Consider the following 24,932-nt stretch of genomic DNA (forward strand, 5'->3'; position numbering starts at 1 on the left):
GGTTTTTTTCAGGTGAACAAATGAATAATAATAGCGACCATTTACTGAGCATAAATTATGAAATAGGCAATGAGCTTAATGTTTCATGATTTTATCCTCAATTCTAAGGAAAAGAAAGTAGTTTAAGTATAAGCCTATTTCATAGGTGGGGAACCTGAGGCTCAGAGAAGCGTGCGACTTGCTTAAGTTAATTCATTCAATTAACAAGTGTTTACTGAGCTGCTATTATCCACCAGGCTGTGTGCTCGGTGCTGGGAACACAACCGGTGGGTGAATTCGACCTGCATCTTAATCCAGTAATGAGAGGAAAAAGCTGGAAAATTCAGTGAGACAAGATTGTTAGAGGCCCTGAACTGACTGAGCACAGGATGATACGATTAGTCCAAGGTTTCAAAAGTCCCACGGGGTGGCCTGCAGGGATCCAGAGGAGAAGAAGGTGGACAGTCGAGAGGCTTGTGGACGAGTCCAAACAGAAAGACAGAAACGGGCTGGGGAAGAGAGAAAAACGTGAAAGGCATCTCCTGATGCCTTTATACAGTGACAATACTTCCGGAAATCCTGAGCACTGGAGATGGGAAAATAAAGGACCCATCTTTGCTTAGGGGTTTGTGTGCAAGTCTCGGATCATCTTAAGAGTCCAAGTGGCTGTTTGGGGAGCGGACCCGGCTGGGACTAAGCGCAGCAACCGCTGGCTGAGGGCCCGAGAAAGGGGTGAGAGCCAGGCAGGACAGGCGGAGCGGGGGGCTGGTGCGGGCGCCTCTTCCCACCCCGCCTGCGGGAAATCTGCAGAGAACCCTCTCCTACCTGCCGGCATTTCTCCTGCACACCCAGAGCCCCAGCTGATGGGGCTGCATCTCCCAGAAGAGCTGGGATTTGGACTCAGCTCCCAGTTGCCCTGGGGACGCTCTCGTCTGTGCCCCGTCCACTTGGCACGCTGGGCAGGATGGGGGTCTTGGGCCTTCATCCAGCTACGTTTCCTGCCTGAGACTTGGCACCTGTCCTAACCTAACTGAAGACAGTCATTCTCCCCCTCGACTTCTCCAGAGACCTCCCCCCCCCGTCCCCTGGCCCAGCAAAGAACTAGAGGACAATTTTAAAACCTTGTGGACAGAGGATGGTCCCTTAGTGGAGGTGAAAGATGTCCACTGAGAGCCGGGCGGAAACCCTCAGGTGATGGTGCGGGGCCGCGGCTGCACCAGGCCTGCTCTCTGAGCAATTCCACTGCACCTTCAGGCCAAGTGCCCACACGGCTGTTTATGAGGAGTCACGAGGGTGGCGAGCCCTGGGGGACGGGGGGGGGGGGACAGGGAAGACCTGTGCTGCAGGACAGCGACAGGGTTGGCCAGCGGGCCTGGCCGTGTGACTCAGGGCAAGTCCCGCGACCTTCCCGAGTTCGGTGTCCTCACTGTAAAAGGAGGGGTCTGGACCACAGTTGCTAAGTTGCCTTCCATATGAATGTTTAATTGTTTTTCATGAAAGAACCTCTATTTCCTTCGCTGACCTAGGGCAGTTTTAAGAAAAAAAAAAAAAAAAAAACCCTAAGAAAGGAGTTCCCTTTTTGTTGGGTAATTCCCTCTTTCCACTTGTAACCCCTAACTCCTATCTCCTCTCCAGGGCTAATGCCAGAGGGAAACAACCGCAGATCACCCAGTGCTGTGAGCCGCTCCAGGAAAGGCAGAGGGCCACAGGCCGCTGGCGTCCACAGCTGCCCCGCCCCTGCCCTCCCGCCAGGGCTCTGTCCCGCTGGCTCAGCTTCTGCAGGGCGCTTCTTCTCCACGGAAAGGGCATCAGTCAGCGTGCTTCTGTGACCCGACGCCGTCAGACCAGGGGCAAGTTCACGACCTCTGCGTGCACGGGGGCTCCCAGACCGCTGGCCTCCATTTGGGGTCACCATCTCCCCTCCCAGCTGAACCCACAGGCGGGCGCTTCATGGGGGCCTCCCTGGGATGGCACCTCAACCCCGAGGGGCCTCGACCACTGCCCGCCCAGCCATCTTCCACTCCACACGCACTTCTGCACAGCACCCCGGGGGGTTACCGTGCCACCAAAAGTCTGTCACGACTTCCTAGGGTCACGCCTGTGAGGGGCTGCGAGTCCCCCCTGCCCTCCCCTCGGAGCCCCCCCACCCCAAGTCTACCTGCGCTGCACTCCACAATCGACCCTTCCTGCCCACCGGCACAGCTCTGGGCTCACGCCGCCCTTTCAGCACAAGCCACACCCTGGGACGTGATATCGGCTGAATAAATGCATTTTTGCGTGTGTGGCCCAACTTAGGCACTAACGGGCGGCATCTAAATGCTGTTATCTTTTGGCATCCTCAGTTACCCAGAACCGTGGACGGAAGAGATGCTCATTGAGAGAGGGGAAAAAGAGAGCGAGAGAGGTAAACGGCGAGCACACACAAAAGGCATTGCGGGACTGACGTGTGATGTGCCCTGTGGTCCGCATGGGAAAGTACAGCCCATTCTTATTTTTCTTAAAGGGTAAATATCCATCTTTCAGCCTCTAAAGCGTTTCTCCTTAAAGGGGTCGCATGTTCTCGTAAACGCGGTTGCCTAGGAAACACTGCGCATGTACGGTCTCACTTCTCCAGGGAGGTGGTCCCTGCGGTGCCTCCGTGTAAGTCACACCCCCGCCAGACTCTCCCGCTGCCCCTCTCGTATCCCCGCCGGGTTCGTGACCAGAGTCAGTCACCACACGTTTGTGTCCGTGACCCCTGCCTCGGGCCGCCCCCCGGGCGCTAGAGTGGGTGCAGCGGGATCGCAGGAGCCAACTGGTCATCACACCCCCCGCCCCCCGCCCCGCGGGCGCAGCCCCACCGCCAGCAGCTGCCCAGAGAACACTTACTGGACGAAGACCCATGAGGGGAGGGGGTCAGCCGGCCCGACTGGACTGGAGGCGGAAGCTTGAGAAGTGGAGCAGCCCCAGAAAGCTGAGTCGTGTGACGTCAGGCCAAGGGAAGGGGCTGCCAGGGACCCTGTAAACGCTCTTACACGCCTTACACACCCCCCTCCGCTGGCCAACCGCCCACGGTACGTTTCCCTTTAGAGACGCTTAAAAGGAATTTGGGCGCTTCCCTGGCGGTCCGCTGGTGAAGACTCCGGGCTCCCAAGGCAGGGGGCCCGGCTTCGATCCCTGGTCCGGGAACTAGATCCCGCGTGCACGCCGCGACCAAGAGTTCCCATGCCGCAACTAAGGAGCCCTCGAGCCGCAACTAAGGAGCCCTCGAGCCGCAACTAAGGAGCCCTCGAGCCGCAACTAAGGAGCCCTCGAGCCGCAACTAAGACCCTGCACAACCAAATAAATAAATAAGTAAATAAATAATTATACAACAAAAAATAAAGTTAAAAAAAAAAAAGGGATTTGGAAGAACCTCATGGGATCAAAGAGAGAATTTGTTTTTTGTTTTGAGAGAACTTCAGAGATCATCTCAAACCCCTGCAAGGCCTTCATTAATAAGCAGTAAAATATAATCCATTCTCCACAATTTAACTGATCACAAGACCAATGCAAAAGAGCCCCATCAGTGAGACTTAGAAGAACATGATACAGAGGTCTCCCCGGAGAGGGTCTCCGCGTGCTCGGGGAGAGGGCGCAGATCTGGCAACCCCACGCACCCCCGTCTTACCACAAGTAGGCACATCTTCCTCCGCTGAGGAGGTCTGTTCATCTGTCGATGGCTTTTTCTTTCCCAAACCGATGATCTTGGTGATTTTTTTCCCAGTGACTTTAGACACAGTTCCCTTGGCCTCTGATTTGGAACTTTTTTTCCTCTTAACTGTGAAGAAAGGTGACAACAAAAGAGCATGTTTCAACGATAGACTTTAACTGAAAAGAAACATCAAAATGAAGCATGACTCATGGCCGATTTTCTTTCCCCAAATTTCTACTTACTGAGCACCTGCAGTGCATCAGCTACTCGTCTAGATACGAGAGGACACAGCAGAAAACAGGCGCTCCCAGGAAGCTTGTGTTCCACAGCAGGCTGAGAACACGCACGCACACGCACACACACGCACACACACACGCACACGCACACGCACACACGCACACACACGTGTACACACGTGCTCGCGCGCACACGCGCGCACGCGCACACGCACACACGTGTACACACGTGCTCGCGCACACACGCACACACGTGTACACAGTGCTCGCACGCACACGCACACACACACGCACACACGCACACGTGCTCGCACGCACACGCACACACGCACACACACGCGTACACACGCGCTCGCGCGCACACGCGCGCACGCGCACACACGCGCTCGCGCACACACGTGCTCGCGCACACACGCACACACGTGTACAGTGCTCGCACGCACACGCACACACACACGCACACACGTGTACACACGTGCTCGCACGCACACGCACACACCCACACACACCCCCGAGGGAGGTCGGATGATGGAAAGGCCTTTGTAGACCTAAACTAGGGTTACGTGGTACAGTGACCGGGCCATCAGGAAGCAGAGGAGCTAAATACCAATACAAGGCAGCATCTGTGCAGAAACCCGAGGGAAGAGCCGTCCGGGCAAGAAGAGCATCAGCTAACACAGAGCCTGTGATGCTGGAAGGAGCCGGACACGTCTAGAAACACAAGACAGGCTCGGGCAGCTGCAACCTGGCCTGCACAGGGAGGGGTCCGGCAGGTGAGGGGGCAGGGGGACTCAGCGAGCCTCCACCAGCCCGTCACTGACCTGTCAGACTCACACGGGATTCCGCCCCATCTGGAGCTCTTAGACCAGCAGCCTGCATTCCAGCCCCGTGTGTTCTGTTTGGCCTGCAGTGCTAAACCGTATGCACAAAACTCAGGAATGTTTTGCATGAAGATGAATGGCTTCTGGCTTCCCTTGGAAAACGGGAAGGTCTGGCGACTCTGAACCCACATTTTGGTAAGCGACGGCGGGCGGGGACAGGGCCTGAGAAGCCGCAGCCGTGCGCAAGGACCTACGTGCCCAGCTGACGACAGTCCCCGGACCCCAGCCCACTGAGCGCCAGCGGCCGGCTGCTGTCCTGTGCCTGACCCGTGGCGGCAATCTGCTCTCTCCAGCCCCTGCGGGCTTTGTCTACGACCTCCGACAGAATCACAGGGGTGGGGACCAGGCGCAGAACCAGAGTGGACGCTAAGGATGTGTCCAGGACTGAGGGACAAGACCCCTCCCGCCAGAGCACTTCTGGGCAGGTGAGCTGTCACCTGAGGGCTGTTCTGTGCCTGGTGCTGGGACCAAGGGCCTCGCTCAGTGTGGATGGGCTGGGAGGGCCCTGGAGGGACCCACAGCATCAAGGCCAGACACCATCACCTGAACCCCCGAGACCCCCAACAGCCCCTGCTCGGTCCTCTCCAGGAGGACCCCTCACCCCTCTGTAACTCAGAGGGTGGCACGGACCTTTCGGAAAATGTAATGAAAGTCAAGAATTCCTTCCCCACCCCTCTCCCTGTGGACACAGAACATGCATGAACATCACACAGGATAATTTCAGAGGAAGAGGATTCAGGGATGTGAGATTATAAACTATGGGCCTCATTCCTAAACCTACCCTCTAAAAGCGTATGCCCTCCCCCCTCCTTTCTACCACATGAGCTGCTCTCACTGGGGGGCGGGGAAGCCGTCCCCTTCTCTAGTTCCACTCTGCCACCCGCCCCACGCCCAGGGAACGAGGCCAGCGCGCATCCGCCCACGCCCGGGCCTGCCTCGTCTGGGCTCTGCAGATCTTCTTCCCCCCACCCCACCCCCCGGACTCAGTGAGGTCCCGTGAGGCCAGTCACTGTGCTTGAACATTTATTTCCTCTCCAGAAAGAAACGACAGTTAACAATGTCTGAGGCAGGAGGTGCTACATTATAGTTTTAAAAAGAAGCCGCACTACATTTCAGGGTAATCAGCACTACAGACTGAATGTTTGCATCTCCCCAGAATTCACATGTTGAAGCCCTAACCCCATAGTGTGGCTGTATTTGGAGATGGGGTCCCTAAGGAAGCACTGAAGGTTAAATGAGGTCTTAAGGGTGGGGCCCTGATCCGACAGGATTGGTGTACTCGTGGGGAAAGGCCACAGGAGGACACAGTGAGGGGTGGCCGTCTGCAAGCCAGGAAGGGGGCCCTCACCAGCACCCAACACTGACGGCACCTTGATCTCGGGCTTCTGGCCTCCAGAACTGTGAGAAATAAACTTCCATTGTTTAAGCCGCCCAGTCTGTGATATCTTGTTATGGAAGCCTGAGTTGACTAGTACAAGCACTTCTACGTTATTTTAAACAAATCAGGTCATATTAGAAACACAGAACACATGACTGTCACTCCCACCCGCTCCTGACACTCTCCCACCACACGCAACCCCTTGTAAAATAAAGCACCAAGAATCCACTTTAATCTCTTGGTCTGAAGGCACATCTCCTCCCCAGTTGCCATCAGACATGGAGTCCGAGGTTGGAATACCTGTATCATTGATTTCAGTTCAACCAAACCCACAGTGAAAGCAGCAGTGGATGACCCTTCTTAGCTGTTTCTAAAGAGCCTGAAGTTGGTCTTTGACCAGAACCCCACTCAAGCTAATAAGCTTTAAAAAGAGAAGATCCTCTCAGCGAGGACAGTCAGTGCCCGGAAGGGACCTTCTGCAAAGCTCAGGAGCACGAATCAGTCCTTCCCTGCATCTCAGAGTGACAAGTGAGAAAGCCAGGATGTTAGATTTACTTCCAGTTTTACTAGGATTTGCTCCTGTTGGGAAAGTACTTGCTGGACTCTGGCTACAAAGAAAGGACATAATAAAGACTTTTAATTCCTTGAACGTCCACTGCTTTTTTGCAAAAGCAAAAGTGAGGCTGTCCTTGGAAGAAAAAGCCACAGGATGTAGGAACGTGAGAAAGAAATCACGAGAATATGTTGATGCTATTCAATAAACAAAACTCAGAATTTAGCACACATAATAGAATTACGAAGAAAAACCTAAAAACTCAGAACTCTCAACTCACTGAAGCTGTACAATAGAAAGGCTGCAGAGTTTAAATGGCATCAGTGTCAATGTGGTGCGCTGGGGTGGAGGCGGTGTTGACAGGCACTGAAGCAAAGCTAATTCGCAGCATTTTTAAAGCCGTAAATGTCATAAACCCAGATGGTTCCCTCTTATCCTACATAAATGGGAGTGTAGGTGTTTTGGTATTTAGGCAGGTGGGAGGAATATCATCAGACTACTGATTTGCTAAGTCTACCAACAGACCCGTTAACCTGTGATTAAATGGTACACGTGCTCAATGCGAGTTGGGGACAGTTGTCACTTCCACACAGATCAGCCCTAGGGACTCAATTCTCTTTGCTCACGTCAGCTGCGGTATCTGTAGGAACTCTACTAACTTCACCCCAAAGCCCACCATACTGGCTCATTACGTGCCAGGGCCTGACACCTTGAAAGAAGAAACCAGAGTTTTAGAGTCATTGCCTGTGGCTTTGGTCACAGAATCTGGATGGTGTCCATGTACAGTTGACAGTCTAACATTTAGGAGAAGCTGCAGGAGTTGGGGATTACTCCCATGCAACCAGCAGAGAAATCTGTCTGAGTCACGACATGGCTGGGATCAAGGGAGCTTTACTAGAATTTCTCAATTACAAGCTAATCAAGAGAGCGCAGCAAGGATAAAAGCTAAGGTAGATGGTCAGAATGTATTTAGGCTGTTAGCTTCCTTCAGTGACTATTCATTGGGGGTCTACTATAGGCAAAGCACCATTGCCAGGCAAAAAGTGTTTGAACCAAGGTCACCTTTACAAAGCACAGAAGGCTGCTCTTGTTAAAAGGAAACAGAAGACTATCAGATGCAGACATATTCACTTACCTGTATATCTAGACATATATATCATTCTGTAGAACCTAATTTCATGCAGGGGCACTGGGAGAGGAAATCACAAACAAGAAAAGAGACCAGCCAAAGCAATGCCCGCTGAGCCTTGGCATCTGAGCAGGAACCCTGAGATTGTATGTTGTTCTGTTTCAGGGCAAAACTTAAAGATAGCTTTCCTGTCTTTGATTACACATAATGTGCCCTGTGAAGACACAGATGATACCTTCCACTGAATAACTTCCGATGGAAAGAACTAAAATTACACTCAAGATACAACCGAGTTAGAAAACACATGGGCCAAGGCAGAGATCACGACCCTCTGGCGTGAACCTTGAAATATCACAATAGCCCAGACGGTTTAGGCTCCAAGATTCTTAGCGGCCGGAATTGCTATTTGGTTTAAGGCCAGGAGACCTCTGCGTCTCTCTGAGCCAGAAGACACTTGCACCACCCCAGCAACTGAGTGCAGTTGAGCTGGGCAGGCAGAACTGCTCACCTGGGAAGCACAGAGGCTTCTGGCCTTGCATAGGGAAAACTTCCTCACCACCCACTAACCCCACCCCTCCTCTGGGCCCACACACTGTGCAGAAAACTAGAAGTCAAGCCACAGACTGGGACAAGATGTGTGCAAAAGACATCTGATAGAGCCGGGGTCCCCAAAACCCAGGCCACGGACCAGCACCGGTCCGCAGCCTGTTAGGAACCAGGCTGCAGAGGAGAAGGTGAGTGGTGGGGCAAGCGAGCGAAGCTTCATCTGTATTTACAGCTGCTCCCCATCACTCGCGTTACCACCTGGATGATCCCCCGCCCCGGCCCCGTCCGTGGAAAACTTGTTTTCCATGAAACTGGTCCCTGGTGCCAAAAAGGCTGGGGACCACTGTGACAGAGGACTTGCATTCAGAATAGATAAAGAAATTTCAGAAGTCAGTATGAACAAAAAAATCCAATAAGAATATGCAAAGATAATAAACGGCTGGCAAAAAAGCACACTAAAAAATGTTCAACATTGTTAGTCGTAGGGAAATGTGTTTTAAAGTCACAATTACACAGCATTACACACCTATCAAGATGGCTAAAATAAAAAGAAAAGGACAAAACAAAACAAAGATGACAATAAAAGGCTGGTGAGAAGGCACATGAATGCCTGTGACCACAAGAGTCCCACTCCGCAGTATCAGCCGAGAGAAATGAAAACGTGTTCACGCAAAAGCCTGTTTGTGGATGTCTACGACGGCTTTACTTGTAAACCACTCAAACCTGGAAGCAGCCCAGCTGTTCTTCAGTCGGGGAGTGGATAAACTAACTGGTCCATCCACACTGGAATCCTCTCAGCCTAGAAAAGGGACAGACTATTGACCCACCACGTGGACGCATCCCAAATGCAATACACTGAGCGAGAGAAGCCAGACCCAGAAGGTTGCCCCCTGTATGATTCCACTTACAGGACAGAAAACAGGCCAGTGGTTGCCAGGGAACATTTTGGGGTGATAGAAATGTTCTGCATCTCGATTGTGATGAAGGGTACATGCATGTGTTTGTCAAAGAACCGTACACCAAAAAGGGTGAATTTGACTGTACATAATTTACACCTTTATAAAGCTGACTTTAAAAAAAAAAAGAATTCAGTATTGGTACCCCCATGTCCATAGCAACATTATTCACCATAGCCAAAAGGTGGAAGCAACCCAACTGTCCATCAATGGATGACCGGATAAACAAAGAAACGAAATGTGGTCCATCCACACAAGGGAATATTATTCAGCCTTAAAAAGGAAGGAAATCCTGTCACGTGCTACAATGTGGATGAACCTTGAGGACAGCATGCCGAGTGAAATACGTGACATTAGCCAGTCACGAAAAAGACAAATACTATAGGATTCTATTTATATGAGGTCTCTAGAGTCATCAAAAATCATAGAGACGGAAAGTAGAATGGCAGTTGCCAGGAGCGGGGGGAGGGTAGAATGGGGAGCTAGTGTTTCATGGGGACAGAGCTGCAGTTTACAAGATGAGAAAAGTTCTAGAGACCCATGGTGGGGACGGCTGCACAACACTGTGAAGATACTTAATGCCGCTGAACTGGGCTTAAAAATGGTTAAGACAGTAAATTTCATGTTATCTGTACTTTACCACAATTAAAAAAGAATTTTTTTTAATGAAGGTGAAATAAAGATATTTTCAGACAATCTTTTTTAAAAAGATCAGAAATCTCCTCATTTTAAGGATGGGGAAACTGAGGCTCACCAAAGAGGAAAAACTTGCTCAGAATCTCACTCTCCAGCAAAGGCAGCATTGAGATGGGCATGTGGGTTCCCGGTCTCATCATCCAAAGCTCTTTTCCCTGAAAATCACGTCTCCCAGCAAGATGCTGGCGGCCCCCCAATGCAAATCTGTCTCAGTGATAAATCAGGTAAGGAAGTAACCTGCCATAAGTCATAAATTAAAATATACGCAGGGCCCATATCAAAACAGTAGGAGAAAACCTAGGCCAACGTTTGGAAGGACTGAAAGAAAGACACGGAGGAGTAGTATCAACCAAAGGGGTTTCTCTGGATTTCTGCAGGTGTAACACAGAATGATGACATCTGAATAACTGAATTACCGAGGACATTTTCCATACAGAGTTTACAGACCCGGCTGCAGTGCTTCTGTTTTGGGTTCTTGGTTTTTTTTTTGGTTTATCTATTTTTGGCACGAACAGAACTCACCTTGTTCTTTTCCGTTACACACAGCAATTCCATTTTCTGTAACACCCTCCCCATCTGAGCTTGGTCTCTCCGAAGACAGTTTCTGTGAGGATCAAAAGATTAAGTTATTCTTACAATGGCCACACTGACCAAGTGATGCATCATGGATCCATCAAAAGGCATCTCAAAAGGGAAAGAAAATGTGGGCCACATTCCTAATAATCTGGAGACAGGGCTCAACTATAACACGGACTATCTGGTTGGTTTGCTACAAGAGCTTTAAAAACATCGAAAGAACAAAGAAAAAAGTTGCTGAGGTTACACTAACACACGCTATAGTACCAAGCTTGTTTCAATCAAATCACTTTTTCTTGCAAATAATTTTGAAAAAAATATTGGGTTGGCCAAAAAATTTGTTCGGGTTTTTCCGTAAGATGTTACGGAAAAATCCGAACTAACTTTTTGGCCAACCAAATATTAGGAGTACATAAAATATTCCCCCTCACCAAGCCACATTATCCTTCCAGAAATAAATCCTATGCCATTCGTTTAATTTCCTCCCAGCATTCACCAATAACTGGGCGAGTGTCAAGTATCTGCTCATAACAATACAGTCAGAATATACACAGAGAGATGAGTTACTATCAAAACCATCAAAGGGCACAGGGATACTTGTAATTATTTTAGTCCTAATATATGGATTTGAGGAGCATAATTAGGACTCTAGGTTAGTATCAGGAGAAGAGACATAGTTCTTCTATGAGCAGAACCTCTTCCATTCCAACCAGAGACCCTGTGGAGTCACAGTGAAGGAAATGGCTCCCGAACACCCCTCCTCAGAACCTCAAATTACACCCCAGGGCCACAGAGGCTGGCCAGCAGGGAGACAATCAAAATATCCGGATGATACCAGAACACAGGGACACACACGCTCACCTCGTGATAAGGGGTCCAGGCAGTGCTGGGCCAAGATGGCAGGCAGGTGCCAGTAAACCCCAGCGGCACCGGCAAGAGCCAAAGTAAAAGAATTATGGCCGGGCTTCCCTGGTGGCGCAGTGGTCGAGAGTCCGCCTGCCAATGCAGGGGACACGGGTTCGAGCCCTGGTCTGGGAGGATCCCACATGCCGCGGAGCAACTGGGCCCGTGAGCCACAACTGCTGAGCCTGCGCGTCTGGAGCCTGTGCTCCGCAACAAGAGAGGCCGCGACAGTGAGAGGCCCGCGCACTGCGATGAAGAGTGGCCCCCGCTTGCCCCAACTGGAGAAAGCCCTCGCACAGAAACGAAGACCCAACACAGCCAAAAATAAATTAATTAATTTAAAAAAAGAATTATGGCTTTAGTGGGACCCTAGTAGGTGCCATATTCCAGTGATAGTAGGACTGAAAGCCCAGCTCTCAGGCCAGGAAGCGCCCCTGGGATCGGGTCAACAGGTCCAGCCAGGCACTAACAATACCACCTTAGAAACCAAGATAGTAAAAGAGAACTGCCAATTCCCGTGTGAGCGGGTGAAAGAACAACCCTGACGTATTGCTGATGAGAACCAGCATCAAAGCTTGAATAGGATCAAACTTCTGGAAAGTAACTTGCTTAGCCCCATGAATCAAAATCTTTAAAAATTCTATCCTTTGGTCTAGTAAGCCAGCTTCTAGGAATCTTTTCTCAGGTAATAGTCAGAGAAGCAGCAAAGATTTACACAAAATTGTCAGGTTATTTTACACGACTCAAAAAAGAAAAAAAAGAGCCTAATGGGGGGTGTATATAAATAATAGAGTTATATGAATTTGATATTACTCAGGTGATAAAAATGCAAACATGCTTGTTGCATGTTATGTGTTTTCAAAAACCTAGAAAACTGCTAACAGTATAAAGGTTAACTGAAAAGAAAAAAGGAAAAAGCAGCATAAGAAATTTTATGCATCAAATTATCCAAACTGTAAAAGAAACACATGAATAGAAAAAAACTGGTTTAAAAACATGCAGAGGTTTGAGAGGAGCTCTAGACTCCTAAGTGACTTTATCCATCCTATTTCTGTTTCTTTACTTTCTAAATTTTCTGCAGTGAACAGGCATTAGTTTTGTAATCAGGAAAAAAGAGAAATAGGCCTGCTATGTCACAATACCAGGGTGAGGGTTGTGAGGTTAACTTTATATGTCAACTTGGAGGGTGTCTGTGGGTGAAACTAACATTTAAACTGGTGAACTTTGGGGCTTCCCTGGCGGTGCAGTGGTTAAGAATCCGCCTGCCAATGCAGGGGACATGGGTTTGAGCCCTGGTCTGGGAAGATCCCACATGCCGCGGAGCAACTAAGCCTGTGCGCCCCAACTACTGAGCCTGTGCTCTAGAGCCCGCAAGCCACAACTACTGAGCCCGCGTGCCACAGCTACTGAAGCCCGCGCGCCTAGAGCCCGTGCTCTGCAACAAGAGAAGCCACCGCAATGAGAAGCCCGCGCACCGCAACAAAGAGTAGCCCCGGCTCACCGCAACTAGAGAAAAGCCCACGCGCAGCAACGAAGACCCAACGCAGCCAAAACTAAATAAATAGATAAATAAATAAAATAAATTTTAAAAAATAAAAAAATAAATTGGTGAACTTTGAGTAAGCAGATTGCCCTCCATAGTGTAGGTGGGTCTCACCCAAGCAGTTGAAGGTCTGAATTAAAAAAATAAAAAATGGGTCTCCCAAGCAAGGGGTGGTGGGGGGCAGTCCTCCAGAAGACTTCACCTGTGCCATCAGCTCTCCTAGGTCTCCAGCCTAAGGCCCCAAGATGCAGATTTTGGACTTACCTGTCTCCATAACCTTGTGAGCCAATTCCTCATAATAAATCTCTCAGTATGTATATAATTCTATATGCAGAATTTTATTTTTATTGAAATTTTATGTATATTTTATAATATATATAAAATTTGTGTACCCATACATACATACACACCCCACTGGTTCTGTTTCTCTGCAGAACCCTGACTAAAACAAGAATAGACAAAAAAGGATCTGTTCACTGGTAGGGAAGGGGCCAAAGAGGGAGAGCTCAGAAAGTTCCTGAGACAGAGGCTACCGACAGAACACGGTGGGGCAGGAAGCCAGGGATCTCCATGGAAACGAGATCTCTGCACATACAGGCAAACAGAGCTCCATCAGGGACAGACAGCAGGAGTGGCGAGTTCACGCGCTCTGGCAGGAAGGGCTAGCCCTACCCACCTGCTGCGTGCTCACGGCGCCCAAGTACAGAGCAGAGAAAGACGGGAAGTGTTACGCGTCTGTTGGGAATAAACCTCTGGGAAGGTGCACTGACGAAGCACCTGCTGTATTCCAGAAGAACACAGAGCTGCCTGCGGATCTCATGCTGCTGTGTAACAGCAGGTGACCTTGATCACCTCACAGGTGATCCTGTGCCCCCTTTACAGCCATTCCTGCATCTACAGCTGGGAAGGATAAAACTACCCATGCAATCTGTAAAACAGCTAACCTGAGCTTCGTACAGAGCAGGCAGAGAGGAAGCAGGCCTGCATTATTTTTTTCCTTTTTTCTTTTTTCAACCAGAAGTGCTGAAATATCAGAGGTGGTATGAAAACTTCGAGGAAGGCCCGAGTTAACTGTAAGGTTAATTCCTAGAAAGAAACACGCCCCTTACCTTCTCCAGTTCTGCCTTGTGCACCGGGGAGCTGGAGGGGGGAGGACATTCCGAGTCTGCTGGCCCGCTGCAGCCGCTGTAGATCTCTCTGACCACCTGTGGTGAGTGCACAAGGGCAGAGATGGTTACACAAGGGTCCAAGCAGAGGCAGGAGGTGCGGTAGGAAAGTCCGAGGGGTCAGAGGCATCTGGATTTAAGCTCCAGGATGCCAGGCACTCGTTTGTTCATTCTTTCACTCCTCATTCACCGAATGTCTATCCCATCCTGGTACCGACAGAGGTTCTGGGATACAGAAGGGAACGGTGTACGTGAGAGTCCTGCCCTCATGGGGCTTCCGCTCCAGTAGAAGTTAGATACCACGATAAACAATGAATATCACCAAAAAATGGAGGTAAGACAGCAGTCAGTGCTACAAAGAATAGAAGAGGGTCTTTAACAAAAAGGGGTGGCTGATTTAGATCAAGAGAGGCCTTCCTGGGATGACACGTGAGCTGAGAGCTGAGCTCAACGACCAGAAGGATGCAGCCGCGTGAAGAACCGGCGGAAAGGGTTCTAGGCAGAGGGGACAAGGTGCAAGGTCCTGTGGGGGATGTGAAGAGCTTACGGAAGACCCAGAGTACCACGGGCCAGGAGATGGGCTGGGAGGGGCCAGCGGGAGCTCAACAGGCTGATGCTCTTGGCCGTGAATGGAATGAGCCGCCGGGGGAAGGGGGAGACAATGCAGAACGGAGACCCAGGAGAAGACCTCAAGCCGGTCAGGACATGGGGTGGAGCCAAAGGAGAGAAGCATCTGGAAGAGTCTGAGACGCAATGGACAGGGAAGCCAGAAGCAAACCAGAAGAGCTCACCTCCAAGAAGAGGGAGCAGGAGGGAGAGAGCTGGGAGAGACGGCAAGGCAGTTGGTGCCCAGAAGAGTGTCTCTGAGGCAGGCGGAGGGACTGGGATGGGGTGGGCACGGCTGGAGGGGACACCTAGGGAGGAGCTGAGTGGAGGAAGGCCTCTGCAGAGACAGGAGGGGGACGGGGCTCTAGAGAAGCAGGGGAGGATGCAGGAAGGCTGGCGCAGGCGGCAGCAGGAGTCTGAGAAGGCGCCTGACTGCTTTGTGAGGCAAGCACATCAGTACTGGCCGAGAGGCGTCCCCTCTCTGACCTCAGCGTCCTTACTAGCAAAGGAAGGCGTTATCAACATGACCTGTCTTGTACTTATGGCTGAATGAAGAGAAAACGTGACCCTGTATGCAAGATGCCTCAGCCAGCACCTGCACGTGTACATTGAAGACATGGTGGCCGCTGTCACCAGCACCATCATCACTGCCAAGCACCTGTACGGTTTATGCTGAGAGCTCAGAAAGGGATCCTGGCCCAGACCCGCAGGTGTCAGGACCATCTTGCGGCGCTACTGGCGATCACAGCCACCCCTGCGGCCACCCACTGTCCCTTCCGTCCTTCCTGAGCTCCTGGCAAGGAGCTGGGCGTGGTTCTGATCACTGGGGACATGCAGCAAACAAGACAGACAAGCTCCCGGGTTGGTGCAACTTACACTCTGGTGAATGCAGAGCTAGCAGGCAAAGCTTTCAAAATGTCTTCTATTCTTCTTGGAACTAAGCTGCAATTTGGGTTCAACCCAAGTGCCTTCGGAGAAAAAAATAAAAAAGCAATGCCAAAGCCCCAGCTATCTGTGTAGTGACTTTGCAATATGATCTCAGCAGACACATCCAGATTCCCTTGGCTTGCTCTGGGCTTGGGATGGGAGCCAGGAACTGACAGCAGGCCGGAACAGCATCTCCAGCCATCCTGCGCTCAGCTGCTTCACGAAAAAGCAATGGAGTGAGGTCCACGTTGGAGAATAGAACAGGAAAAAAAGGAAAAGAAGAAATCCAGAGAGCTTGCTGCAATGTTTTTCTCCTTGTTGAGTCTGAGGTGTGAAAACGTAAGCAAAGGTGACCCCAACCCAGGTGACCTGCGCCTCCTGAATGTCTCCGAGCGGAAAAGATTCCCTCAGTTTCGCGTTTCATGCTAATTTCACTGCTGCTTCTTTTGCAGCAGGTCTTTATTCCCTCACCTCCCCTGTGTTTCTCAAACCTTCAATTGACAAGGCACACTTTTATCTGACCTAAGGATGAGACTTTTTCTTCCCTCTTGGGAAAGGGTATAATGCAATGGAAAACTCCTGGGCTTCTGCATCTGACGGGAGCTGGGGTTGAAACCCCAGTCCCACCACCAGCTCCAGAGGCATGGCTGAGCCACCCAGGCTGTGAGCCTCCGTCTCTGCCCAGAACGTGTGAAAGCGACGCCCACTGGGACAGCTCAACAAGGACGCCAACGTGCGCTCTCTTCTCGCGACCAGAGCGGTACATACACGAAAATGCGTTCAATTGTACACACACTGCTAAGGGTCTTGAGGTCCTTGTTTCACACTAGAAGGTTAAACCCCACAAAACACTACCTGCAGAAACCTATCTCTGGCAAAAACTTTTATGCAAAACACAGTTGTCTTTTTTCTTTCCTTTTTCTTTTTCTTTTTTCCAAAGGGGGAAGGAAGTTCTGGGGGCTTCCCTGATGGCGCAGTGGTTGAGAATCTGCCTGCCAATGCAGGGGACACGGGTTCGAGCCCTGGTCTGGGAAGATCCCACATGCCGCAGAGCAACTGGGCCCATGAGCCACCACTGCTGGGCCCACGCACCTGGAGCCCATGCTCCGCAACAAGAGAAGCCACCGCAATGAGAAGCCCGCGTGCAGCAACGAGGAGTAGCCCCCGCTCGCCACAACTAGAGAAAGCCAGCACGCAGCAACGAAGACCCAACGCAGCCAAAAATTTAATTAATTAATTAATTTAAAAAAAAAAAAAAGGGAGAGAAAGAAAAAGAGCATCAGCTAAAAGCCATGCCTGCAGCACCAACACATCCCAGCCTCGCCAACTTCCTCCCACTCTCCTGGTCACTGGACTGTCCCCTCCACTCTCCCCCGTCCCATATCAGGTCCTGTTTTTCCCGCAAACAAACGTTTGGGGAACTGAGGAATCTCTGAAGCTCTGAATCCCTGAAGCCAGGGGAGGTTACCGAGCCGTTAAAGCCAACTCACAAAATGCAATCACCCTTCTGAGAAGCCTTTCCTGATGAAGCCAACCCAAATATCCGCATGCTTACAATGCTGTACATAGATCAACTATACCCCTTCCTCCCTATTAGTTTCTCCCTTCTAGAACTTAAATTCCTCGTGGAGAGAATAGAATGAGGTGGATTCGGTAGACCAGAGGAGACCCAGCACGCCTGGGGCCAGGTGGGGTTATTCATCGTATCCCAGCAACATGAGACTATTTAATAACAGTAATTACATCCCAGGTACAGAGAAAGGCACTGCTGAAAAGATCAATGAGAGAAACCAGCCTTTCTTTCCATGGGTTTTATCAAACGGTTGGATTATTTCAGGTTATCTTCATGAAACTGTCTTTCTTCTCTGATCGCTGTTTATTGCCATATTGCCCCTGCAGAGTTCATTCAGAAGTAGTAAATAAAAGGTTTATGACCCGATTTCTCAAATAGCTGCAAATGAGGTTTTCATACTAATATACTTCTTTTGAAAGAGCCATGTTCTGTGAGAAGTTTAATACGTACTTAAGAGAACTGGATCCAAATTCAGAATCACAAATCTCTCAAAATACAAATTGTTATATGTTCTGTGGTATTTTTGTTTGCTTTTAACTTGAGCCTGCATCTCCAGAAACACAATCTCTGCACATTTTTTAAGGAAATCTGACCGCTGCATTTCTGGGAACATTGACTCTTGTCTTCCGAGTGAGCCCCAACAAGATGGCTCGTGTTTTCAGCATCTGTACACACACACACACCGAGAGTGAACTTTGGCAAGAGCTGCTGGTAATGGAAGTTGCAGACCAAAAGGACAGAAATAAATTTGGTAACGATCCTTGAAGAAGTGTCTGTCAAGTCCTGTACTGGCCCAACAAAAGCCCCAGGCTTCTCATACCTGACAGAGGGAGTGTGTGTGACTTACCGAAAAGGTCTTTAATTGTTACACTGAAGCCACGTTTTGAAATACTGAACACCTGGATAATAGGTTTAGGACAGTATGGGAGAAGAGGAGTTTATATGAATAAAAGACTTGGCATCCGTTTTACAAAGCAATTCATGTCGGAGAGTTGTTAGAATTTTCACAGAAAGAATCCTAAGACGTGATACTAATAAATCACAAATTTCAACTGTTTGTTACAGTTCTAAGAGTGTGTTTATGTAACTTTTTCATTCTAGCTTTTTGACCATTCTGATCAGTATTATTTCCACTTGATAGATAAATGGGAAAGAGTTTGCTGACCAAAAATATCATAATGAGTTAAAGGCATTCTCAGAATATACTCCAGATTTCCAGACTTTTCATTCAATCTTCTGTCACTCTAACACGCTATCATCAAGATAAAGAAGGGTTGTTTCTTTTATATAGTTCTTTACGAAGAAGAATCTACTTCAGTCATAAAGATGTGGCCTTGACAAGGTGAAATAAAAAAAACATGATGACAGCATTGACTTCTTACACATAAAACTATGATTTCAAAGTTTTTAATCATTTAGAAAAAAAAAGTTGGAAGCCACATACTAGCTGATTTCAAGGCTCTCTAAAGCTGCAGCAATCAAGACAATGTGGCGTTGACATGAGGATATACAAACAGACGAATGAAATAGAACAAGGAGCCCAGAAAAGGACCCACACATAACACAATCAACTGATTTCCAATCGTGGCAATTAAGTCCATTTCAATGGTACTAAAATAACTGACTATGCATATGGAAGAAAATGAATCTTGACTCCCACATCTCATCCTGTACATGAAAACCAATATGCATGAATCAGAGACCTAAATGTAAAGACTGAGCCAGTAAAATTCTGGAAGAAAATACAGGTTCTATCTTGGTGACTTGGAATATGCTAAAATTGGGGGGGGGGTGGTTTGGCAGGATGCAAAAAGTACTGACTATAGAGGTAAAGACTGATACACCAGATTTCAGATTTAACAATTCCTGTCCATCAAAAGGTACCATTAAAGAAGATAATTAATCTACAGATTAATCAGAGAGTAATTCTTTAAGGCAAGAAACACTGAGAGAAAGAGGGTTTTCAGGTTTTAACTACCAGTAAATATAACCATTTAAATTCTGTACGCAACAAATAACATAGCCTCAAAAATATTAAGCAAAAACTAACAGAAATAAAAAAGACATAGATAAATTCATAATCAAAGTGGTAGATATTCCCAAATCTCTCCCTTTGAGTAACTGATAAAACAAATAAATAAATTAGTAAGGATATAGAAGATTTGAACATGACAATTAATGACTGTGATCTAACAACCATATATAGAAGAGTACCCCAAGCAAATGCATAATACACATCCCTTACAAGTAGACACTGAACACTTACCAAAACTGACTACATGTTGAGCAATAAATCAAGTCTATAAATTTCTACTTTGTGAAACCATATAAAGTTCTGTGACTAGAGTGGAATTAAACTAGAAATGTAAAACAATCAGATAATTTTTTCAAAAATCACTGAATACTTGGAAACTAAGCAATATATTCCCAAATAAACCATTAGTAAAAAAGGGAATCACAACAGAAATTAGGAAATATTTTAAATTGAATGATAGGGGACTTCCCTGATGGTGCAGCGGTTAAGAATCTGCCTGCCAATGCAGGGGACACGGATTCGATTCATGGTCTGGGAAGATCCCATGTGCTGTGGAGCAACTAAGCCTGTGTGCCACAACTACTTCGCCTACGCTCTAGAGCCCACGTGCCACAACTACTGAAGCCTGTGCACCTAGAGCCCGTGCTCTGCAACAAGAGAAGCCACTGCAATGAGAAGCCCACACACCGCAATGAAGAGTAGTCCCCACTCGCTGCAACTAGAGAAAGCCCACGCTCAGTAACAAAGACCCACTGCAGCCAAAAAACGAAACAAAAAAACCATTAAACTGAATGATAAAAACACACACAAAAAAAATCAAAATAGAGGATGCAGCTAAAACTGTACTTAGAAGGAAATGCATAGCTTTAAATCCATATACACACACACACACACACACACACACACACACACACATATGGAAAGGGCTAACAATCAATTATCTAAGTACACAATTCAAGAAGTTGGGATAATTACAGAAAATTAAACCAAAACAAAGTGAAAGAAGAGGATAACTTAATAAAATAGAAAACAATAGTACTATAGAGAAAAATTAAGAGGAAAAATTTGGTTTTTTTGAAAGAACTAATAAGATGGATAAACTTCTGGCAAGACTGATGAAGAAAAAAGGGCAGCACATGGTATCTTGACTTCTGGTTGCCACATAGAAAGGCACGCAGGCCACCACTCTCACCCTGACAACTAAAACAAGGTGGGTGAGCTCTAAAAAATATTCAGAGAGAATTTTTCAGAGAGAATACCCCAGCAAACCAAAGAGCTGGCCAGCATCAGGCCAAAAAGAAAACCAAGCTGGTCCAGAAAGCTACCATGTGTCTGTAGCATACAGAGACCTCTAGACTTCCACCACAGCTCAGAACCTGAACCACGCTGATGGAAAATTCCAGATCCAGCCCTGAAACCATGTGAAGGCAAGAGCAAAGTGAATCAAAGTAAAGCTGCAGCCCAGTCCAGATCTGCCTCAACTACAGGTGAGACGGAGGCAGCCCACCTATGAGCAGCAGACGGGAGAAAGGACACACCCTTTTCTGAAGGAAACAGTAATTACTTCAGTCTCTACTGCTCTTTTACACAAACCAGATGGAATACAATGTAAACTCATGAGACAAATTCAATAGAAACAGTCCTAGAGATGATCCAAACATCAGAATTACAAAAGACTTTAAAATAACTATGATAGGAAGTCAAAACAGATCGTGAAAAAGGCATTAAGACATGTGTGAAGAGACAGGGAATTTCAGAAGAGAGATGGAAACTATTTTTTTTTTAAAAAGCAAAAGAAAGATGCTAGAAATGAAAAATAGGATGTCACAAAAGAATAATTCATAAGATGGGCTTAAGGGCACACTGGACACAGAGGAGGAAAGGACCAGTAAACTTGAGGATGGGTAAATCTAAAGTATCCACCCAAACTGAAACACACGGAAGAGTGAAGAAAAGCAGAACAGAGAAACCAAAATCCATGGGATATTCCAAATGACCTAACATGTACCAACAAATTTTAAAAGGAGAGGAGAGAAAAAATGAGCCAGAAAAACATTTCAAGAGATAATAGCCAAAAACGGTCCCAAACTGATGAAAGACATCAACCTACAGAACAAAAAAAAACTCTAAGATAAAAACCTATAGAGCCACACCTAGACACCTCACAGTCAACTGCTGAAAACCAAAGATTAAAAAAGCAAATCTTAAAGGGAGTCACGAAAAAAAAAATGACACATCACATTCAAAGGCACAATTGATACAAGTGATGGCTAACTTCTCACCAAAAGTTAAGGTGAAATAAAGACATTTCCAGTCAAAGCTGAAAGGAGAAGAAAAAACAAACAAACAAAAAGTGGAAAGGAGTTATTTCCAGAAGGTCTGCTCTGTAAGAAATCATTTTATTTTAATAATTTCTTTAGGGTGAAAGGAAATGATGATACTACATGGAGGCCCTTCTTCAGGAAGGAACAAAGTAAGGGGAGATGCCTGGGAGAATACGAAAGACCTTTCTTGGGACGTCCCTGGCAGTCCAGTGGTTAAGACTCTTCCACTGCAGGGGGTGCAGGTTTGATCCCTGGTCAGGGAACTAAGATCAACCTTTCTTCAAGGACACACAGGGTCAGCTTCTATGAGCTCAAGTATACAATAAACTTGTTTGTGATCCTCCTTGAGAAGTCTGGCAAAACCACAGCGATACTCTCCTAGCACATTAAATCATGCTGAAAACTCTTTTCAACTGTATTCCTCTAAAACTGCTTGAAACCAGGAGGTGCTGTAAAACCCCTACATTACCCAGCAGGGAGTGGGGGAGAAAAGCAAGAAAAGGACGGATGCAATTTACCAAGGTCAGCACTAGGACTCTCATGGCTTCTCATTAGAAAAGGACAGTGGTGTCTACAGTGCAGCCAATTTCCTTTCAACATCCTCTTTGGTATAGACCTTTAAGAGTCGTTTTGGGATGTTTATTAATTTATTTGCAATAGGGGATATGGCAGATGACTGGCACATGGTTTCCTCTCTGTGGGCACACAGGAAGATGTTTCCCAGACTCCTTGCAGGTCTGGGCAAAGGAGGGTGGGAGGAAGGGATGTGAACACTCGTAGCTCTGGCCCCTAAAAACAGCCTGCTGTCATCTTGATTTCCAAACAGATTTCAACAGGAGCTTGTATGTTTACTAACACCACCAATAATAGCAGCTTGCACTTACATATGTGCTCATACAGGCGAGGTGTTCTCCTAAACACTTTATATCTTTTTTTTTTTTTAATTTTTATTTATTTATTTATGGCTGTGTTGGGTCTTCGTTTCTGTGCGAGGGCTTTCTCTAGTTGCAGCGAGCGGGGGCCACTCTTCATCGCAGTGCGCGGGCCTCTATCGCGGCCTCTTTTGTTGTGGAGCACAGGCCCCAGACGCGCAGGCTCAGTAATTGTGGCTCACGGGCCTATTTGCTCCGCGGCATGTGGGATCTTTCCAGATCAGGGCTCGAACCCGTGTCCCCTGCACTGGCAGGCAGACTCTCAACCATTGCGCCACCAGGGAAGCCCCAACACGTTATATCTTAACGTGGTTGCAGCCTCACAACAACTCTAAAAAGCAGACACTACTTTCAACCCCTCGCATTTTCATAGATGAGAAAACTGAGGCACGGGGAAGTCAAGGAGCTCATCTAAGACACTCAGTGAGTGACTGGCGGGGCGGAGGTCAGAACCCAGCGTCGGACTCCAGTCTGAGCTCTAGCGAAACTGTCTTTCTACACAGTGCTGGCTCACCACCTTCTCCTTCCCGGCTCCTTTATAGTTATTATAATGAATTTCAGAAGCAGTTATAAGAGTCAAATAAAACTTTAGTGGAAATGGCTGTGCAATGCCATTTACCTTAACAACCTGTCTGCCTGCAGAAACACTTACTTGCTCTCCAACGCTCTCTTCCATGAGGACTTTTATCCAAGTGGAAATGAGCAGGCTGGGCTAGAGCTGTGATTACCAAACCTGGCTTGGCCTCGGGCATTGGGAGGTTCCTTAAAAATAGATTTCTGAGCAGAATATCTACAAAAAGGGCAAAGGATATAAACAGACAGTTCACAGAAACAGTAATACAGCCATAGGCTCTTGAACCCTATAAAAAGATGCTCAATGTCATTCATAATGAGAGAAGTGCAGATTAAAACTAGATGAGATATCATTTTCCCTTATCGGGCTGGCAAAAATTCAAAAGTTGATAACACAGGCTGCTGGCAGGACAGTAGGGGGAAAAGGCACTCACACGCTGTTGGGGGGAAAAGGCACTCACATGCCGTAGGGGGGAAAAGGAACTCACATGCCGTTGGGGGGAAAAGGCACTCACACACTGTCGGGGGGAAAGGCACTCACATACTGTTGGTGGGAAGGTAAACTGGTAAACCTACAAAGTGATTCAACTGTATCTCAAAATTACAATTGCTTATAACCTTCAGGCAAACAATTCCTCTGTTTGGAAATGCAGTCTACAGACTAGCAAAACCGTGAGATGATGCGGGCACAGGATTAACATTATAGAAACTCCCTGTCACATCAAACGAATGACAACAACCCAATATCCACAAATAGAAGATAAGATTTTTTTAAAGTATATTCTATTTATAAAATGAAATGCTATGTATTGTAAAAGAGAAAAAGTGCTCTATTCTCTAACTTGGAGGAAAAAAAATCTCCAAGATACTCTATTTAGGAAAAAAAAACAAGGTGCAGAACCTTGTTCCTGCACCCTTTTTATGAGGGTTGGGGGACGGGTATTGAAATTTGCATTTCTATCTGTTGCATAGGTACAAAGAAACTCAAAGGAGACATGCAAAGTGACTGCTCTCACACATTGCTGGTAGAAGGACAACTGTACAAACAACCCTGGAGAACAATTTGTGAGGCTCAAGTAATGCTGAAGATGTGCACATATCAACACCAGCAATTCCAATACACGGTCTCCATCCTAGAGAAACCAGGACACCGAGACCAGGTGACCCGCACGAGAACGCTCACTGAACACTGCCCATGACAGTGAGAGGGTGCAAGCAAATGAGTGAGTGAAAAAAGCAGGCTGCAGAACACGTGCAGTTTGAAGCCATTTACATGGAAATTTTACACATGAAGAATAATATCATTTCTTGTTTATGAGTACAGACATTGTAAGTAAGAAGTATTTCTAAAGTATACCTAGATAATAATAAAGACCAAATTCAAGATACAAGTGACCTTGGAAGAGGGAGGGAATTTTTATTTTTAATGATTAACATCTTTACTAATGATAAAGCCCTTATAAATGGTTCAAAAAGAATAAAAAGACACAATCGAGGGAGAAAGAATTAATAGGGCAGGCATATTTCAATTACATCTGTGGCTTTCTAGATCTTAAAAAGGGTAACAGATATAAAGTAAAAAGAAAAAAAATTCTTAGGTCCCAAATGAATCTAATCATTAGGGGTTTTTTTTTTTGGTTTGTTTGTTTGTTTGTTTGTTTTAATTTCCAGTTGATTCTGATAAGGCAGCCAATCTAATGACAATATCTGGATGAAACTAAACTAAAACATCTCAGGTCTCTGCTGA

General features: G+C 47.3%; 1 protein-coding gene across 2 annotated transcripts in view; it reads right to left on the reverse strand.

Moving 5' to 3' along the window:
• Positions 1-24,932, reverse strand: part of AFAP1 (actin filament associated protein 1) — a 150,858-nt gene that overhangs the window by 36,355 nt on the left and 89,571 nt on the right. For both annotated transcript variants that reach the window (XM_059923657.1, XM_059923658.1), the window contains exons 7-9: positions 14,159-14,254; positions 10,550-10,631; positions 3,629-3,778 (exon numbers count right to left, since the gene is read on the reverse strand). In XM_059923657.1, the coding sequence (XP_059779640.1) occupies positions 3,629-3,778; positions 10,550-10,631; positions 14,159-14,254 (328 nt within the window). The remainder of the gene's footprint in view (positions 1-3,628; positions 3,779-10,549; positions 10,632-14,158; positions 14,255-24,932) is intronic.

The sequence above is a fragment of the Balaenoptera ricei genome, chromosome 5, assembly GCF_028023285.1.
Source record: "Balaenoptera ricei isolate mBalRic1 chromosome 5, mBalRic1.hap2, whole genome shotgun sequence".
In the NCBI taxonomy this organism is placed as follows: Eukaryota; Metazoa; Chordata; class Mammalia; order Artiodactyla; family Balaenopteridae; genus Balaenoptera; species Balaenoptera ricei.